At 42.1% G+C, this 20,691-nt stretch overlaps 1 protein-coding gene across 5 annotated transcripts in view; it reads right to left on the bottom strand.

Moving 5' to 3' along the window:
* Positions 1-20,691, bottom strand: part of oxr1a (oxidation resistance 1a) — a 219,873-nt gene that overhangs the window by 57,921 nt on the left and 141,261 nt on the right. For all 5 annotated transcript variants that reach the window (XM_078171977.1, XM_078171976.1, XM_078171979.1 and 2 more), the window contains one exon: positions 7,255-7,337. In XM_078171977.1, coding sequence (XP_078028103.1) covers positions 7,255-7,337 — 83 coding nt within the window. The remainder of the gene's footprint in view (positions 1-7,254; positions 7,338-20,691) is intronic.

Here is a 20,691-nt window from a genome sequence, read left to right as displayed (position 1 = left end):
ATGTACAGGGACCTAATGACACGCAAGGACCAGCGAGGCAATAAGAGATTCACTAAAGTGCTGGGTGATGTCTACAGAATGGGCATATAATGATGTGCACAGTGAAACATCACAATGGATGATGACATCATCTTATGGGTACTATGATTATTTCATATTATTTCTTTTATACTTTTTATATGTGTGTATGTTGGATATTACCTCTCCCTGATTTACTAAGGCAGGTGCATACCATGAGGATTTAAAAATAATCTTACCTTTGCACGCAAAGAGTGTGATTAAAACGCTGGCTTTTCCTTGAGCAAATTGGGTACAAACCTGCACCCTGGTGTTGAGTACTTTTAAATCTTGATGTTGGGCTCAGTGGTCTATAAAAAATATTTAGGGAGTATTTGACTTAATTGAGTAGGCTATTTTCTGGGAGTTGGTCAAAGTACTTATTGCTTCATACATGAGGGACAATAAACAAAAAGTGAGAGCTGTACATCTGGTGAGTGCTACAAAATAAGATTAAAATGATATGAGAATTGATATTAGACATAGAAATAGAAAGTTCTCTCCAGTCATCAGGGCTTATTGGTGTGCCACTGATCAATATTTCAGTTAAGTTCACTTCTAAAGGTACATTGCGTGAATACATAAAATTACTACAAATAATTACTTATTATTACTTACTTATTCTTATTCATCATTAAGTTGAAGTTGTAATTATATTTAGTGATGGCTGCCATGTAGTTTTCCACTTAAAACGGTAATAACCACAAACTACTGGTGAGTAATGTCTGACAATAAAGCTGTAAAAAAAATCATCTAAACTCACTGTTGGCTGCTGAGCTAATGTTAGCTAACGATACAGTTTCACAGACTGACAGGACAAGTTGCTGCTCAGCTCTCCATGTCCAAAGATTCTGATCAAAGTGATTAAAATATGACATACTTCAAGTATGACTAAGGGATTTGGACCATAGTTTAATATCTACTAGCATCAGCTGTCAGTGCTTGACCATACAGGGCTGGAAATGGCATGCACAAGCTAACGCAAGATTGTTTATTGACTGAAACAGTCATCGCTGTGTTTGTCATTTTGAACTTCAAAAGCATGCAATCAATGCAAATTTGATTAAAATATCAAAATGATACAGAACAGCTATTCACTGCTTTAAAAATGTCTTTGGCAGAGCGTAGAGACTGGCCCTGTGATGCATGTTTATCAGATAACAGCCAAGTCATATTGTAGTTTGGCTGACTAACAAAACAAATGTTAACATAGCTTATAAAATCTAAAAATGAGAGGCCTGTTAACAACACTGATCATGTCCTTGGTTTTATGGGGACAACTGGGCAAAGGAAGGTTGAAGTGATGGGAGATTTTATGTTTTAAAAGGGGTCACTGTCACAAGGGTACCTTCAGGCTCAAACCCTAACTCAGAGCTGATTTCAATGGAAAAACACCCCACTTGTTAAAGGGACGGTTCACCCCGTAAATTAAAAACGCACATTTTTCCTCTTACCTGTAGTGCTATTTATCAGTCTAGGTTGTTTGGGTGTGAGCTGCAGATTGTTGGCAATATCAACCGTAGAGATGTCTGCCTTCTCTTGAATGTAGTGCAACTAGATGGCACTCAGCTCGTGGTGCTCAAAGCGCAAAAAATACAATTGAATTCAGCAGCAACGTGTCTTTCCAGAAGTCATGACCCAGTTACTAAAGGTAATCCACAGACCTTGTTGTAAGCAGGTATTGCTCATGTGCGGCTTCTGGGTGCGTTTGATTTGCAACACAAGACAACAAGAGTAAACTGACAAGAAGCGCATAATCGTTTTATTGTTTTATTTAATCAAGCAGCCCTAATGCTATAGCTTACCTAGTACCTCTGAGCGTTCAGTCAAAGAGGACACCATTTATGTTTAGATCTCATGCTGTCATAAGTACAGGCCTCTTGTCCATGAGTAGGCGCAAATTTTCTTCTGCGCGATGATTTGATTGGTAGGTGTAGTGCGATAGGAAGAAAATAGTTCCTACATTAACTGCTCACCACAAGGTCTGTGGATTGTCTTGAGTAACTGGGTCATGATTTCAGGAGAGAGACGTTGCTGTTGAGGTTCCAATTTATTTCTTTTTTCTGGCGCTTTGAGCACCACAAGCTGAGTGCCATCTGGTTCCATTGCATTCAAGAGAAAGCCGACATCTACAGCCCATATCTCCATCACTCGGCAACTCACACTAAAACAGTCTAGAGTGACAATGTGTTAGAGTAAAACAAGCCATTTATCGCCTGTGGCCAGTAATACATTCTCAATAAAATGAAAGATAACTTAAATATTGTTCTATCTCGGTATCTTTTCTCTTTAGTTAACTTCAAACAAGTATAACAGGATCCAACACGTAGGTGAAGCATGAGCAATAGGTAAAATAAGGTAACACTGTGAGATGCTGACATCCGGGCCTTGTATTAGTCTGCTCTTTTACCCATTAAGCTACTCATCATCAGTCTCCATCTTCTCTACATGCATTCCCCTCCACTCCCTCCTCCATCCCTTTTAACGTCGCCATCCACACACCCCTCCGATCCCATCATTTCTCCATCATCGTTTGACTTGTTCTCCTACTCTCAGACAGAGAGCTGTGAAAGAGCTGAAACAGTGGGATCTCCTCTTCTACCCAGCAGTGAATAATGCAATCAGAGTGACTGATTGTCAGGAGGGTGCGGAGTTAAGATTGCTGCCGATGTGTGTGTCTCTCCATGTGCGCATGCACACACACCTTGCGCTTAGTGTATGACTCATCTAATGTCCGCAAGTCCTCTAATGCCCACAGTGCTTCCTTTAAGCCCAGCAAAAATCCATCAACCTGCAGACTGGTGACTGATCATCTTCACATCTGGTAGAATCGTGACATGTCAGGTACATACTGTAAATCATATACAGTAGAGGAGCATTTACAAAACATGTTAACTGAAGATTAACTGTGTAGACATGTTGTTATCTCCAAATCTTTCTTAATTACCATTGAACATATATATATTTCAGTACACACTTGGCTCACAACACCGGGCACAGCAGTGTTGCTAATTCTAGCATGCAAACATGCTTAAAATGACAAGCTGATGTTTAGTAGGTGTGTTTACCATAAAGCTGATCAACAGCTGTAATAAAGCTGAGGCTGATGGCAATGTCAGTGGGGGGGACAACCATGTTTTTGTTTTTCACTTGCCTGTGTGTCCTTGTATCAGGTGTCGCCTTTCTAAATTCAGAGATTTTAGCAGGTCTATAAATGCAGTGCAGCAGATTGTTGAGTTTTGAGTTGCGAGGTGGATAACTGATCAGTTGATTCAATTAAAGCTGATCAGATCGATGGATGAAAGGAGCAGCTGTTTGTGAGTAAAAGCAAACCAGCGTACCCAGTGTGATGAAGGTTAAGTTTCACTTTCACTGTGTCTGGCGTTGTGCTGCTCCATCTGTGGAGCAAATAACAACTGGTAATGTACAGCGGCACTCCTAATGAACAGTCCAGCTCCAAAAATAGAAAATCAAAATGTGGCGGCAGATGTTATAATCTTGGTGGCCCGCCACAAATAAATGAATTTGTGGGAAAGCTTGCACTACCAAAATTACCACAATTCATCCTGATGAATGCAACAATGTGTACCAAATTTCATGATTATCCAAAAGTTGTTGAGACTCGTAGTGAAACGGTAACCGGTTTCCCGATAAACCACGGTAAAATTCCAAACAGTTAGTGTTCTCTTGTTCATTTTGATTATCATTCAAATCATTTTTTGAAAACCTCACGTTACCAAGTCTCCCAGTGTGGGCACCATGAATGTCTGTACAAACTTTATCCTGACATCTGACAGCTTATAGCCTAACCTAAATGTAGAAGTTAACATGTATTTTAGGGGAAATGGCCGAGTGGCATAACCACTGTTTTACTAAAATCCATGAGCGCACAAAGTTGGTCATGCTATCTGACTGATCATATTTATGGCCAGAACGACAACAACATGAATGCTGACAGCCTCCCTCTTTCTCCCGACCTACAGACTGGAATTCAGACAACCTTTCCCCTTAAACTGCTCTCTAGTGTCACTATACAAAATGTAATGAGAGTTTTGCTGTGCCAGTTCTGCTGAGAGCACTGCAAGACTGAAACAGAGTGTGTGTAGGGAGGGACAGGCCAAAATAATAAACATGGCTCCACATTATGGAATAATTCCAGTTTATCACAACATAGAGGTTATCCTTGTAGTTTTGGCCATAGTTGTTAAGGTTTAGAAAAACAACCAGACTGTATTATCTGGAGGCATATATACCTCTATTTGATAGCAAGCAGCAGAGAGGTGACAGATGTTGTCATCACTTGGCCAGTAGGATGCTAATTTTAAATGGTTTTTCAGTCAAGTCAACCCTCGTTAAACAATAATGAACCATTAACCGACAAGTTGTTTATCATGATACTACTGCTGTGGGAGTGTGAGCTCTGTGCTGGTGATGTAGTGTTCACCTGCCCCACACACACTCAGTGACAGGGCTGTTAGCATTACACAGCTAACGTGACTAAACGGGATTAAAGACAGAGTTGAGCCATTTTGGTGTTGTTGTGAGTTTGTTGGGACCTTTCTGATGGCTCGGTGACAGATATTAGCCACTGATGCTGTTGTTAGCTCATGCTAACCAGCAGACGTTGAACTGAGCGTTCTGTGTAATGGCAGCAACAGAAAGTTTGCTGATCCTCTTTATCACTGAAAAGGATTAGCATCCAATGGGGAGGGGGGTGTCTCTCAGATGTCCATCTCTGCTCCACATCATGGCATGGCCCTGATGGCGATGTAAGACTTCAGCCTGGGCAGCTGCAGACTGGGCTGTCCCATCATCTCCATGTTTTAATAACTAACAGAAATGACGGCCAAAGCCACGAAACTGAAATAATGAGTCAGAGGCTTTGCGGTTCTTTTTTTGATGTCTGCCTGCGAGCACCTCTCTGAAATAGACGTGTATTTCTCCACGATTTCTAAAGTTCCAAAGCTAACACCAAAGTTGTAGTAAGCCAGAATTTTCCTTTAAACCTATCCGCTAGTCAAGACACCCTGCGGATCCCCAGAGTTCATGCAAAATCCAAAATAGCATCCCAACTGGGGCATCTATGTCCATGGTGTTCTACAGCTGGTGTGTCTGGAGATAAATATGTGTGGCCTGCACTCTCTCAGTTCCTTGAATTCTTTGACTTTGACTGGCCGTCCTCTCAGCCAGTCAGTGGGAAAAGAGAGCCCCCCCTGCGTGGCTCACCTCTGCGCTGCTCTTTGCCTCTGTAACTTCGTCTTCCTGTCTCCTCATCTATCTCGGTTGTTCCCACAGACTTCAAACACTTTTTTAATTGGATGCAGGTCAGCCAATAGCTGGACTGAATGGACTGGCGTTATCAGTGTCTAGGCAGATGGCTTGCAGCTGCTCAGGTTATTTCTCAACATGAAAAAAAAAGGGACAGAGAAAGAAGCCTGTGTGTGAGGTAAAGGGGTGAGAGGGGGGAGCGGGAGGGGGAGGGAGGGAGATTGTATTGATAAGGCGGCGTAAGAGGAAACCCTCCTTTTTCCTGTGTGTGCCGGGCAATAGATTAAAACCGTATCTGCTGTAGAGCGAAATAAGGAAACATTGCCGGCCATCCACCGGCACAGGAGATGAGTTTAAGATAAAGCCACTTCTCAAATCATTGGGACACTGGAGACCATGTGTCTCACAGTGTAGAGGAGGTTTGGTTATATTGCCTTAAACACTCTTGGCGGCCCCGAGCATCCTTGCTGCGTGCTGCTGCAGCATGTCAGGCTACAGGACACAATCACTGGCAGCACTCGATCCATCCATCACACTAGCAGCAAACTAGTGGGAGGTAAAAAGGAGAAAAGAGCACAAGAGAGTGGCCGCTGACAAGAACAGGATGGTAACCTGTGTGATTGAGATGTGAATCTTTTCTCCACATACTAAACACTAAATTTCTCCCTATTTTTCTTAACCACCAACATTTCTGTCCATCTTGCTGAGTTGTTGTGGCCTTTATCAGTTCATATCAGGGCCGTGACACAGTGCTTTGCCTCTGACAAATATCCTGTTGTAGTGGTTGAAGTTGTTCAAGCCCCAGCAAGGTAAACAAGGGCCTTGTCAATCAGCAGGTGTTGGATGACTGACAGGTTGGGGAGGTGGTGGATGTGGAGGAGGTGTCTCTGTTGCTGAGGTGTTGGAGATGGGGAAAGGGAGGCAAACACAGTAAAACCAACAGAAGCTCCTGGAGCCGGAGTTTGGGAGAGGAGAGTGGAATGTCAGTAAGAGACCACAAACCCTGCTCCCTCCCTCCCTCCCTTTCCTTACTTCTCTCCTTCCTCTCTTCCCCTCTTTCCAGCAGACAGGCAGACAGCCGGAGCTGAGCCACAGCAATCCCACTCCTCACTGTTGCCACGGAGAGAGAGCGGAGGAAAAGCAGTCTGACTGCAGCTGGATTTGAGGGTCATTTGAAGAACACAACCAGGCAAAGCAGAGACAGGCTCCATTTTCAGCTCACACCAGGGAACCAGAGCTCCCTCTCTCCTCTCTCTCTCTCCATCGCCTCATCCCCCTCCCCTTCTCCTACACAACAGCTAAATCAATAGAAATGACAACGCAGTTGGAAGGTCATTCGCAAGCACTGTAAGCTCTGTGGTGGAATGCTCTCCGATACGTGGCAGACAACGAATGGAAAAACAAATACACATCCTGCCAGCGCTCCTGCCTGCCTGTCCTCGTCTGATCCAGCTTAAGGAAACATACGGATGTGCTACAATTCCTCTCTCCTTCCTATACATCAACATGCAAAATGGAGCTGAGCGTTGTGTTGCTGCACAGGGACTCTTTAACAGAGGATACATTGTTTCCATAAGCTTACGATCAGCCACCCTGCACGTCTGTACACACACACACACACACACACACACACACAAACACACTGTCCTCTTTATGTAAACACTTTGAGAACGAGGTACACGTGTTACACTCGCAAAATCCACAAAATGCTTCTCCCCCTCACTAATGAGCTACCAAGCATGGTCTGACACGGTGCCTTCACAACACAAACACAACAGCTACAGCTAGAATATTACTGGAGCTAGTCAGAGCTACAGAACCACCAGCAGCAGCGGACACACACAGAAGCAGCAGTAGGAGCACGGGAGCAGTCAAAAACACATAATGGCATTAACATAGAAAGAGCAGAGTTGCTCGTGCGTTACTCACAGAATATTCAATGGTCCCTTTGGGTCTCTGGAACGACATGCGCCTCCCATCCTTCTTCTCTGGAGTCTTCTTCTGGCCGGTATCTGAAAGCAAGCGAGGCAAGGTACGCATTACATTCATGTTCCTCTCTCCCCAGCTTGTCACAAGCTGCCGTTTCCCAGCCCCGTGGGTAGACAGCTCATTCGTCAACAGTGAGCGAGCCAGCCAGCCAGCCAGCGATGTGAGCTGTGAGCGCCGGACCACTTTCTCTCTCTCTCTTCTTCTCTCTCCCTCTCGCTCTGCTTCTACCCTCCTGCCCTCGCTCTCCCTCTATCACACTGTCCTCCTCTCTGTCTCTCTCCCTCTCCCTCCTCACCCGCCGTACAGCGCAATGACAGCTGTTGAGAGCAGTTCACCTTGCCTTCCTGTCTCTCACGGCAGAAAGAGACCAGGCTGACCTCCATCAGGGCACCGCCGCTCTGGATGCGAGCCCGAGAGGAGAAGAGGATGATGGATTCTGTTGGGAAGTGGGGGTTGCTAAAGCTGGAGATGGAGAAGGAGGAAAGTGGGGGCTGAACCAGAGGGTGGATGGAGGAGAAGGGAGGGTTCAGTGCTACGTGTTGGTTGGGTAATGTGGGGATGTAGCATGGGGAAGTGGCAGCTGAAGAAGAGGGTGGAGGTGTAGGGTTGTGGTAGCAAGGTGTGAATATTAGGAATATTCAGAATTCCCTACTTTTTGATAAGGGACCTGGAAGGGTTGGGAGGAAGTACAAGGTAAAGGGAGGGGCAGGAAGCAGAGCTGAAGATCCAGGATGGATGGTTGGGAGAATCAAGGCAGATGATAGACGATAAGAGGAGCACACAGCTGGCAGATTTAGTCTGAGAGTAAAAGAAATATAATAAGGTAGGCTTTGGATGAATTATTATTCAATTAATGGTAGGCTTATTGGATGAATAAGAGCAGGGTGGATGGTGACAGAAGATGATGGTGGAAGTTACATGAAGAAGTTGGGGGGCTGGGTGAGGTTGGGTAATAGACTAGTGATGAAGGCAAGAGGGTGGATGGAATACTGAAGCAAGCAGATGAAAGACAGGAGCAAATGATAGGATGGGAGATGAAAGAAACTGGAAGGGGACTCTTGGGAATGCAGGAGATGTGGAAAAGGGGCGGATTTCGGTCTTTGACTCAGGGCTGAGAAAAAGGAGTGCCAGTGAATGGACTTGAGAAATAATGTGCAAGGCTTCGTTGATTAGAGGTGTAGGGCATGAGGGCCAAGGAAGGAGCTGATTGATGGAGGTCACTGAGTTTGGGTGGAGGATTTACACTGGACATTCACTGACCCAGTGCCCTCAGATGCCTCCCTTAAATGTCTTTCTTTTGGTGGTGTTGCACATGACTAATGAGCCCCCTTTTTTTGTGCCTTTCTCATCAGGCATCTCAGATCGCTCAAAACATGAGTCATACACCAGTGCTGCTATTTCTGGGGCTCAGGACTGCCTGGCAGAAAGTGAGAGGGGAGGGGAAATTAGAGCTGCTTCAGGTATAAATATCAGTTTAGTAAAGACGATACTGTTGACGTTGTTTATGAAATAAAGGCATAGGATAGCAAATATAGATTTACTACTGGTATTGTGAAATTAGACTAGAATTTGTATATACTATTATTATACATTAATTGTAACAGTTTATTTTCTTTGTTTTAAAGGCTGCATTTAAGTGCCCAAATCTATTGTAGAAAATATGACACTGTTTGACTGTATGTTGTGTCTATTTCAACAATCTAAGTAAATATCACTTAAAATATTGAGTATGAACGCATAACTTAATTACTCTTAGTATACTGTACTATTGTGAGGGCCACATTGTTTTCATGAGCATATCTGAGATAAACAGACTTCAACATGTCAAGTTGTAGCCTGGAACACACACCCTCATCTGCAGCCACCTTTTTTTTTTTTGCTTCATATTGTCGTCTGTATCTCACTAAAGCAACCTTCTCCTCAGCAGTAGATAAGTTGTTTGGACTTTAAGTTACATTTTGTCAAAAGCACCAATATTTTCTCTGGCTATTATTTTTCGACTGACATTAGATGAGTTTTAGTGCTCCTTTGAATTTTAAATGAAAAAAATAATAAATGTACTGTGTTGTGTGTGAACTGGAGAACAAGACACAATTTGAGTTCTCTCAACTTAAAATGCTGAGCTGAATGTTTGGAAAACAAGTTGATTTTACTGTAGAATCTAAGTACAAATAATTTGTCTTTTAGTGCATTCAACTCACATAGTTGAGTCCAGCACTTTTGGCATTGAAGTTGATTCTACATAAAGTAATTAATTAATGAATTCATGACTTAATTACTCAAAATAATTCAAGCGAAAACAATTAACTCAAAAATTTCAAGCACAATTGACCTATCTGGGTTTACAGTGCAGAGCAGTGTGGCTTAAGCTTTTAGGCTTGTGACAAAATGTGACAAAAAGCTTAGTATACCAGAAAGGCTTCTTGCTTTCCCTCATCACAGGTTGGATCCATGTATGTCTGGGTTCTGAGGTAAAGATCTTAACGGTTCCACCTGGTTTTGAGGAACAGAAACCCAACCCAATCAGGTAGGGTCTTGTTCTAGTGTCACAAATCTGGGGTCTGTTTCAATAAGTCTAATACCTGAGCTGATATGAAGGGCTTGACAATAATTTTGTTGAATTTGATTTACAGATATTAAACTGGTAATAAAATGATTATCTTCTGTCTAAATATCTCGCAATTGGCTGCAGACTGTTTCATTTGGGGGGCAGGAGGTGATAACAGCACTTTAAATTATTTCTATGCATTAGTCTTTGAAGCATATAAAATAATCATCTTTGGAATTAGCTTCGATGACTTTACATTTGTTCCTCAGACATTGTTATTATTATATTTCTTCTTGTTAATTAATATCATATCATTCTGCTGTCTGTGATAGTGTTCTCTCTGTTCAGGTCCACTGCAGTTTAGATTGGGTCTAATTATCATCAGGTCTGTTTGGATTGGGTCAAGCTTTGCTCAGGCTCATTTCTCAACATTTTTTGTGTGTTACCTATGAACAGGACCAATAATCATCTCCAGATTATCTGCACTTCATTGAATATTGAGGCATTGATATTTGATTTTGTCGTACCCAGCTAGGGTAGTGCACAAAATAACCTGTAGCAGTATGAAAACCTTGGGTAAGGATTTGTGATGAGAAAGAACACAATGGCTGCACAAAACTGTGGGCGTGTGCCAAATCAATTATTCAGTATCCAAATGAAAACCTTGGCAGGATGATTACTTTCAGTGGGACAATAGAATGTGGAGCTGTGGATTGTGGATGACTGCGTTTTAGTTGCTATTTAGAGGCAACGCGTCATAACTGTGATTCCATGCCTTCCTGTTATGAAATGTAATCCACTGTGTCTCTGTTTAATTGCAGGTCATGCCAGTGTGGCAGACTGCATGTAACCTGACTCGGTTTGTAAACAGTGGAGGTGTTGATCTGCTTTGTTAGCTGCGGAATTGCGGAGATTTGTGCAATGTTTTGCTTTTGTCATAGCTTGGCGTGCTGATACGCAGCTGTAAACACTAAACTGGTGCAGGCTGAGCACAATCAGGGTTAACAGAGGATTGGGTTAAAATGCCTCCGACTCCCAAATAATACAGAATGAGAGGAGTGGGAGAGAGTGACAGCGAGCTATGAAGAGCGAGACAGACAGAGAAAGAGAATAACAGATATGCATTAGCAACTGCAGGGGTGTTTGCACATGGTGAGCAAGTGATTGGTCTAAAATTAAACCTCACCATGGACGGTGGCTAAAGAAATTGGCATTTTATTCACACTCCAGACACGCAGTGGAGCTCAGCACCGGGGCATCTTCAGTAACAAAGGCTCTGGTTTCATCCCACTCCACAGGAAACCAGGAGCATCTGTTGTCTCTTAATAAGCCCTGCTTCTATAGAAGGAATCTACTTCTTAAGTCTACAAATTACAGCCTGTTTCACGTGATCCCTCCGCATCCTGTGATGCAATGGAATTTCGATTTTCAGTCAAGCATGTTTTTGCTATCAATACACAAATGGATAGTATTTCAACTTTGATTTTTTTCTGTCTTGATACGCAGTCTTTGGTTTTGTGCTGTAACAGGAGCACGCTGCACGTCATGCATTTAGACAGCATGATGTAACATGCTCAAAATGGCAGAATCTGGAGATGTAGAGGCTGCACAGAAAAGGTGTGCAGAAATGGGCCTGTGGCCAGTGCCAATCTAGATAAAGTAAACGTGGTTATCTTTGCTGAACAGCACAGTGGAAAGAAAAGGGAGCCGAGGTTGCTAGTTATCTAATTTGTTGTTCAACCAAGTAAAACAACAGTTGCCACAGTATAAGCTCTTTTACTGTTGTCGTTTCCATAAAGGGCATTTTACTTGGCTCATTAATGGGCTGAATTACAATTACACTGGGTCAGTTGTGAGAGAAGCTGTGTGTGACTCGCTCAGATACTGAAAGGAGCTGCTGTGTGTCAGGAAAAACAAAGGCTGCCTCTCACCAATGTGGGATGTAAACAGTCACAAGAAGTCATGCCTATCTGAGCAACTTAACGGAAAAATGTGTGACAAAGGCTGCATCCGAGTCACGGCTCACCACACTGACTCATAGCAACAAAGCAGCAACCTCTGGGGCGGAAGCAAATGTGGAAGTGCCAAAAACTGCAGTTCCTCTAATGGCCACCTGAGGCTGGCTCCAGGAGCAAGTCAATCCCCCATAGACCCCCATGTTAAAATGTCCAACTTTATCGCAGAAATAAACATGTTAACAGCCTGGCACAAAAAAACAATGTTGGTCTCTAAGCTAATTTACCTGTTCTTATGGGGTTGATTTTTTTTATATAACTCGTCCATTTAAATGTTATGAAGGCTTATAGGTCAAGAAAGTTAACTGTGACCTTTTGGTCACCTAAAAAAGTCTTGCATTCGGTTGTACTGAAAGACCCTTTGAGAAGATGAGTGTTCTATTTTCCCAGTAATTACAGTTTGTTTTAATGGTTTTGAGCCTGTTCTTCCCTAGCAAAAATTAGCATTAACATTGTCATAGTTAACCCAGAGAGACTGTAAATGTACTGTGCTGAACAATCTTGCAACTATTCTAAGAGTGAGCTCCATCCTCTCGTCTGAGTATGGCCACTTCTGGCTCCAAAAATCCAAGATGGTGATGGCCAAACTTGAGCCTTCAAAACAGAAGTCCACACGCCAATAGGTAACATCACATTGGCTACATCCATTAGCCTATCCATGCACTACAAATTCACTACAAAGTCCTGTTGTAGGGTTGACTTGCACCTCTCTGCAGCTACACGGTTTAATATGTCTACGTGGAGGGCTGTGACATGAAAACTGCGATAACCCCCCTGCTGAGTGACATATTACTGAAATAAAGCTTCTTGAGGACAAAAGACGATATTGAAATCAGTTATTAAAAAAGTCTTTCAAAAGGTATGCATCTATTATTACCATGGCGCCCACTTCATAAGTTTTCTCTCTCTGACCTTACACATCCTCACATTCAATAAAAACACTGATGAAAGAGTCCTCAAAAGAACGCCTTAATCAACAAGTACAATGCTGCTGTACACAGAAGATTTCCTGAAAGGACATGACTATGAAAAGATTTGGGAGAACAAAGCTACAATAACTTAGCCAAGCCATTAATGGATGTCCTCAGTGACTGAATTGTAATTACATAGAAAAAAGAAACAATGTCCATTAAAAGACAGAAACTATTTAACCCTCTGGGAATGTACACATTTAACAAATCCAACGGCTACCAAAGAATGCAATGAGTCTGAATGATTGTCGTCAAGAGCTTTATGCAAATGCTGCTGTATTTGACTCGAAAGATGTGCTGTGTTCTGTACCCGCGCAATCTGTTGAGTATGAATCATGGCTGCTAAATATATAGTTCCCCTCACTTTGTACACAGCCATGACAAACTGAAGCGGGCAGGGAATAGGAGAGTCAACAACTATCGGACTAACATTCCCTCATGGTCTGATAGAATACACATGCAGCCAATTTCCCTCTGCTCCCTTGTTTTCCCTGCCTGCTGGCTATACAGCCCTCCCCAGATGTTATTTTTAGAAAACCCCTAAACAGTAGGGGAGGCAAGAGCTCTGCACCACAGCCACACTGAACAGGTGCTGTGCAGGACTAGTTAGAGAGCTGGAGACTTTCCTCGAAAGTTTGTGAGGGAGGGAGGGAGGACTGTAGCATTTTGTTGTACACTGAGGGGTTAGACACAATATCAGAAATACCTGTAGTCTAATGCAATAGACCAGCAACACATACCACCCTTGTGTGTTTTGTGAAGCCTAGAATAGTTAGTGTTTGTTACGGCTGTTGTTGGGAATTTGAGGATATTTGCATCATATTGTTAATCTTGGTGCTAATACCTGACATATTGATTAGTCAATCAACAGAAATTACCATTGATTACTGTCTAAGATGGTCTATTGAACAAAACTGCTCAATGGCAACTATGGATTTGGAAATTTGCATCAATGTGATGACATCTTGATTTGTCAGGAAATTCGTTTTCTGGATTTGGAGACCCATCTGACTATTATATTCATAATATATTGTTATAGAGAATTTGATCCGTATACACCACTACTAATACTCGTTTTAAGTGTATCAAATAACAACACAAAGAGAAAGTCCATGCTTGAGGCTCTGTGAGGCTGTACTTGGGTATAGCGGTGCTTTGAGCTAAATTCTGATGTCAGCATGCTAACATGCACACAAAACCAATGATTATGTGCTGCTGTTTACCATCTTACACCCAGGCCACACTGCCTCCATGAGCAGTGCCTGACAGCTTAACTGATTCAGCCTGCACACATGCAGTGTTTACACAGACAGCGTTGCTGCTGCGGCACCCCTGCAGAGCTGCCTGCTGATATAACTACTGTATTTCCACAATAAAGCCTGTACTCCACTTATCTATGGAGCCATACAAGCCAAGAACATGGTCCTGAGAATATTTCACAATAAAAAGCCTTCTGTTAAGAAATTAAGGCATTCTGTCCATAGAAATGTTAGAAGGTTTTTATTTTGAGTTAAAAATTATTAATTTTTTTGATGTCTGTGAGAAATCTATACATTGGAACTGTAGCGAAAGGTAGTACATTGTCAATCATCATTAAAAGCCCATTTTCACTGGCACACTGAAAACCACGAGCGTCATGTGAAAAAAAAACAGCTAGACTCCTCTAGATGCCGTGCCATGCCTGAGCTATGCTGGTCACGCAGGCAGTGTGGCTGCTCTTAACTGGGCACTGAAAAAAATTACAAGAGGTTCTGTGACGCACATGGCTGCTAATGCAGGCATTGTGAAGAAGGCATCAGTTGTGTGCTGCCTGCTAACATTTCTTAATTACAACTAAACACTAAATTTTGCAGTTATTTGGTCAGTAACAAAAGTATTGGTCAGTGAAAGGTTTGAACCGATGATGGCACTGGATAAAAAGTTAAGGGATTCTCTAGGGAACAAAATGTTTGTACCACATCGCATGATATTTAATAGTTGCTGAGCGACTTCAATCAGGACCAAAGTGGTGGATCGACAGACAGACCGACTTTTGCAGCTTTTCTGTATCTTGTAATATTACAAATAAGTTTATGTTTGTTGTTGAGACAAAATAAACATTTGAAAAAGGACACCTGGGGCTCTGAAGACTTGCAAGAGCCATGTTTGCTTATTTCTAAAATACTTTATTGACTTAACTCTTCAAACAATTCCTACAAAACTGTATACATTTCTTTTGTCCAGCTCCCCTTATGTATCAGGTACATTGGCTGCTACATTTCCTCTAACTGAATGAGGGAGCACAACTGTGAGGATTGTGGACATTAATGTTCATTAAGTAAGTTTTGATGTTAACATCTATTGGCGTTAAAGGAATTGAACAACATCCACAGCCCTCTGGCACAGTTTATGATGCCTGTAATGGACAGAAATAACAAAGTCACATTTTAAAACTGAATTGGCTTGCTAGCTAGTTAAATCAGAAATCCAATATGAATGTCAGGTAAAGAGATAATAAGGCTGTTTCACAACATAAAACAATATTGCTTTGCCAATTGCTTCTCTGGCTTGGGAGCAAAATGTGTTGTGACACAGACGCTTGTGGCAACATCCTCCAATTGTGAGTGTTTGAAAGTTCAGGATGAGGAGGTGGGGAGGACAAAGGAAGGGTCAGACAGCTATCTCTGTACCTGATTAGGTAATAGTTGGGTTATTGGGTATTGATCAAAATCATGCAGCTACGCTTATATAAAGCCTTGACAGTTACTTACTGTTGCTTAAGAAACACAAGTATAACAAAGTTTAAAAAAACATACAGTGCGTGCTCTCATGTAGGCCTTAGTGTTGGGCTAAGAGGGACGGATGGAGAGTCGCTACTTCTGACTTGAAGTCAAGAGTGTGTGAATGGAGACTGATCAGTCAGTGTATGCAGTGGACTGCTTACTCAAATAAAGCAGAAGTGGAAAGTGCTGACGATCACACAGTTACAAACTCTGGCTTTAAAGCTAAGCTGGTGGTGCTCTTATCTTAACACCAAGCCGTTAGGTGGACATGACAACTTTATTGCAGCAAAGAGGAGCTGCAAGTTTCACGGGTCGGGCCTCTTTCTCATGTGCAAAAGGAAGTCAACTATCATGTATCGAAAGCTACAATATGTTATCATATACCGTGAGCAAAGAAGCATTAATGGAGTTTGATTTAGTGAGCCAAGAGGCCAAGTTCACTGATGGTGTGTGTAGAGTCCTGCTGGTGCCAGGGAGGGCCTGTGTGTGGGTGCTGCGGAGAGTGTGCTGTTAGAGTAATCTCTCAATGTTTGTTTGACTGCAGACAAATACAGTCCTCATTTAATGACATGTGTGACATGCATCTAAATCATCCAAGGTTCCTACAGCTTAAGGCAAGTTAGACTGAATGTTTTAAGACTTTTTTTCAATGCAATTTGGAATGAAATGAAAGACCAATTTTAAAATAACTACTTGAAGAAAAAAATAGAATTGCTGCCTTGGGGTTGTATGTTCCTGCAAACTAGTGAAGATAGAGTTTAAATCCATGTCTGTACATACTCATATGTAGCCGTGACAGTTGACAATGCTTCAAATCTGGATGTTGATGCAAAGAAGCTGTGTATGCTTCACACACATCTTTAACCTGGCAGCACAGAAGATCTATATAAGCATCACAGTTTCAAGATGGCACCCAAGATTAGTGTTACAAATTCAGTATCCAATCAAATGTCTCCCCTTCTGTTCCTGAGATATGACATTAAGTAATGGCCAGAAAAGTGTTTTTGCAGAACATTATGGTGTCACAGAGAAGCTGACCTTTGACTTTATGGATTTAAAGTGTTATCATTTCATTATTTTATCCTATCAGACATTCGTGTGAAATGCTGTCATAATGAGCCCATGAATTCTTAAGTTATGGCCACAAACATATTTGATGAGGTCACAGTGACAAAACATGAGTTTCTGTCTTGTGGTGCAGACGAGGGTAAAACAGAGCTGGAAAATACCAGCCGTTTGTTGTCGTGTTTGTTGGGCAATTTTGTTTCTCACTCTGCATGTGGGATTCCCCATCCCTTGATTCCCATCATGCCGAATGTGAATAACTTTTTGCCTTAACAACACAGAGCCTCATATGAATTGCACTGTGCCAGTTTCAGCCATGCCACAAAATCTTGGTTAAACAGCCAGTTTCTGTTGGATTTGCACGTCCCCATGTCGTTCAGGGCAGTGACAGCTAGCTAACAGACCGTGGATCCTCTGCTCTAAGCATCCCTGATGGAAACAAAATACTAGTGTCGCTGGTTCCACTATCCTGATCTGTGTTACATTACTGCAAGAAACATTCAGTAATCTGAAGATTTCTGCAATGTCAGAAAGAGAAAACAATACATAAAATCCTACTTCCCATATCATAGCATTTTACTTTTGAAAGACTGATTTTAAGACATTTTAATACCAATTTATGGCCTTAGATTGAAGAATTGAATGCCTTCTAAGGCTTTTTAGGGATTCACAGAATTCTCTTATCTTGTCTATACTGTTACTGACTTGAAGAAAAATGGAAAAAGAGCATGTTTTTAAATAAAGACTGCTAAAAGAGTGGGTTCCACCTGGATACAGCAGACACAAGTTTTACCAGTCTTAAAAAACCAAATCACATTCAATAAAGCCAGGCTGTTTTTCTAAAGACTTTTTAATACTTCGAATGTCTCCGACCTGCAGGAAAGTAATTACACTCATGGACCTCTAATTACTTCTCTTATTGTAAGCCGCGGGATGATAAAGGCAATGTATCATACCAACAACAGCAAATGTCAGCTTTCTTAATCAACAGTCCCATTGTCTCAGAAGACTTATGAATACCACTGAATAGAGGAAAAGTGCCAACAGCACTGTATCAAGAAACAGGCCATTATTGCTGTGTAACTCCGCAATAGTGCTAGCACAGGCTGTAGTCTTTCCATTGTAATGAATATACAGTACATGGGTCTAGCAGAGCTGTCAACTTAAACAGAGAGAACACAGTGTGACAGGCAACATCCCTTTGCCAACACTCTCAGTACCACTCAGCTCTATATTACACTGCCAGCCTCCACGGACCAGCCTATACACCACTCAGCTTTTATGGGGAAACTTTGCTGAACTGCAGTTTTGTGTGTGTGTGTGTGTGTGTGTGTGTGTCCACGCTAGAACAGGAGGCAGTGAATCTGCCCTGTCCTCTCATTAACACTCTCCCCATGTCGGCTAATCACACTCCTGTTGTGTTGCTGGTAATGTGGCTTCAGTTCTTTACAGTGCCAGATGATTCTCTTTCCCCATTCTCAGCATTAAAAGCCAGACACTGTATCAAACTGAGGTGTGCTAATGCTAACACGCACTCATTTCAATTAATATTCTGACAGCGTTGACTGTTTCCATGGTGACGAACCTGGTGCAGACTTAAAGGGAAAAGGTGTTATTAAAAAATAAGAGTGGTAAACCTGTCTGCATTACAGATGAGTACTTTCAGCTGGTGGAAATGTTGCTCCAAATCTAATTGTTCTCGATGAAAAGAGAAGCACTTAAGCTGCCTCAGTGTAATCATATTGGTTAATTAATGATAACCAGATATGCTACTGAGGTGCAAATATGTAAACAAAGTACAATGCATGCCCCCAGTGACATGAGAGATCAGGAAATGGTCAGGCCAATCAGAGGCCGCCCCACAGTCTGCACTACATGACGCAGTCATAAACATATTCCAGGATACTGCCGTCAACCTCAACAATGACATCAATAAACTCAGTGTGTCTGCACTGGATTCAATCTGTTAAACAAGAGACAAAACCGTACCCAAAACTACAGATAGCCTAAATCATTCCACAACTAGAAATCATGATTACTAGAACCATCCAGGATGACATAAACACAAACACTGCAGCCAGTCTGTAAGCATGAACAACAATAAAGTTCAAGGAGCTGACGGGATTGCATTTCACTGGAGTTGTATCTCGTATGAGTTCATGTGACAAATAAATATATTGACTGATAATTATCAATAATACGAATGCCCGATCTTTAAGCTACAAGTTATTAAAGTTGTTCTTAGAGACTGAATCTGTGGTGGACAGACACTGTGCAAGTATCCCTAAGGTCTTGTATTGTGTTCACAAGTAGAGAGCAGAAACAATTAGCCGAACTGATTAGTCATTGGACAGAAAAGAATTCTGCGACAATATGAACTGATTTAAGTCATTTATCAAGCAACAATTCCAAACATTCCCGTTTGCAGCTTCACCAATGTCAAGACTTGTCTTTCCTTGTAAAATATCATGGTAAAACAAATACCTTTGTGGACAAAACAAGTACTATGAATATGGAACCTTGGGCTGGGCTGGGTATCAAACCTCAATAATTTCTGGTTCTCACTGAAATGTGTCTTTAGCAACAAGTATCAAAAACTGCCAAGCTTTTTTTGTTGAATGAAACAAGATTACAGTCATACGAGTAGCTCTGTGGGGCTGTACCGAGTGCTGCTTTGAGCCAAATGCCAGTGTCAGCGTGTCAACATGCTCATTATAACATGGTGATATTTAGCTGGTACAATGTTTACCATGATCACCATCTTTAGTGTGTTAGTAACATGACGGTGGTGCCAGATTATAAGTCAGGAAAACAGTTATTAGTTCCTCCTGAGGGGGGCACGAATGACTGTACCACATTTAATGGCAATCTACTCGACAGCAGACAAAACATTTCAATAAAAAACAAAAAAAATAAACCTCACGGTGGCAGAGCATCACTTCAGTCAGTAGGATTTGTCCTCTGGGGGACATAAATGTCTTCTCGTGGCAATCCATCTATAGTTGTTGAGACTAGGGATGAAAGGGTTACCACTTCTGCACACATACACACAAACAAACAAAACAAATTGGCAACACTCTCAAGAATTATTATTACTGTTTCAAATTTTGCCACCTTTTGAAAAACTGATGGTAAATACTGTCCAGCATCAACCAAAGTTAGCAACAGTCTCCCAGACACAGGCAGGAGGGCCCAGCATGCAACGTGGGTTTGTTTTGCTTTTCCTTTGTTTACAAAGTGGGCGTGCAGCAGGCAAATCCAGTGATTCTACTGGTCCCTTGTCCTCATCACCAGTGACACTTAAGCAAGCACTTTGAAGACAGGCTATCTTTAATATTCATGCACATTTGACAGGGTTTTCATACGTTTACAAGGTATTGGCTATATTATAGTTTATTATAGTTAATCTTTTAATAGAATGAATAAAACGGATCAACAAATTATGGCTACAACTGCTGATTGCTGCCCTACACAAGTGGAAATCCACATGCTGACACTGACACCACGATGATGGCACAATATCCTGCATAGTTAGTTTCTCACTAACACACAGTGAAAGCTCTTTGATCCACAGTTCATGCAGCTGAAAACAGGAGGTCCTGCTTGAGCTCCAGACGTCCCTCCTCCTCCTCCTTTCTGCTGTCACATGCATTCAGACTCTAGGCTCGCTAATCACACTGTGATTCCTCCAACCTTTGGCGTTAAGGTTATTGCACTCTGAGCAATATTTATTTGCAAGTCAAAGTTGGGGGTGGGCGGCTGTGTGTGTGTGTGTGTGTGTGTGTGTGTGTGTGTGTGTGTGTGTGTGGTGGAGGGGTGAAAGAGACATGATGAATGGTATGGCTGAGGTCTAACTCTGCATCAGCTGGATCGATGGCGATGATACATATACATAATGTACACTTGCTGTAGCTTCTTCAGCAACGCTGTGATTCATCTTTACCATGAGAGCAATGCAACACTGTGCCTCAACTGATGTGCAAAAGGGCATTGATGACCAGTGTCCATTCATTATC

This window comes from Epinephelus lanceolatus, chromosome 10 (assembly GCF_041903045.1).
Source record: "Epinephelus lanceolatus isolate andai-2023 chromosome 10, ASM4190304v1, whole genome shotgun sequence".
Taxonomy (NCBI): Eukaryota; Metazoa; Chordata; class Actinopteri; order Perciformes; family Serranidae; genus Epinephelus; species Epinephelus lanceolatus.
This window is presented reverse-complemented; position numbering and strand designations above follow the sequence as displayed.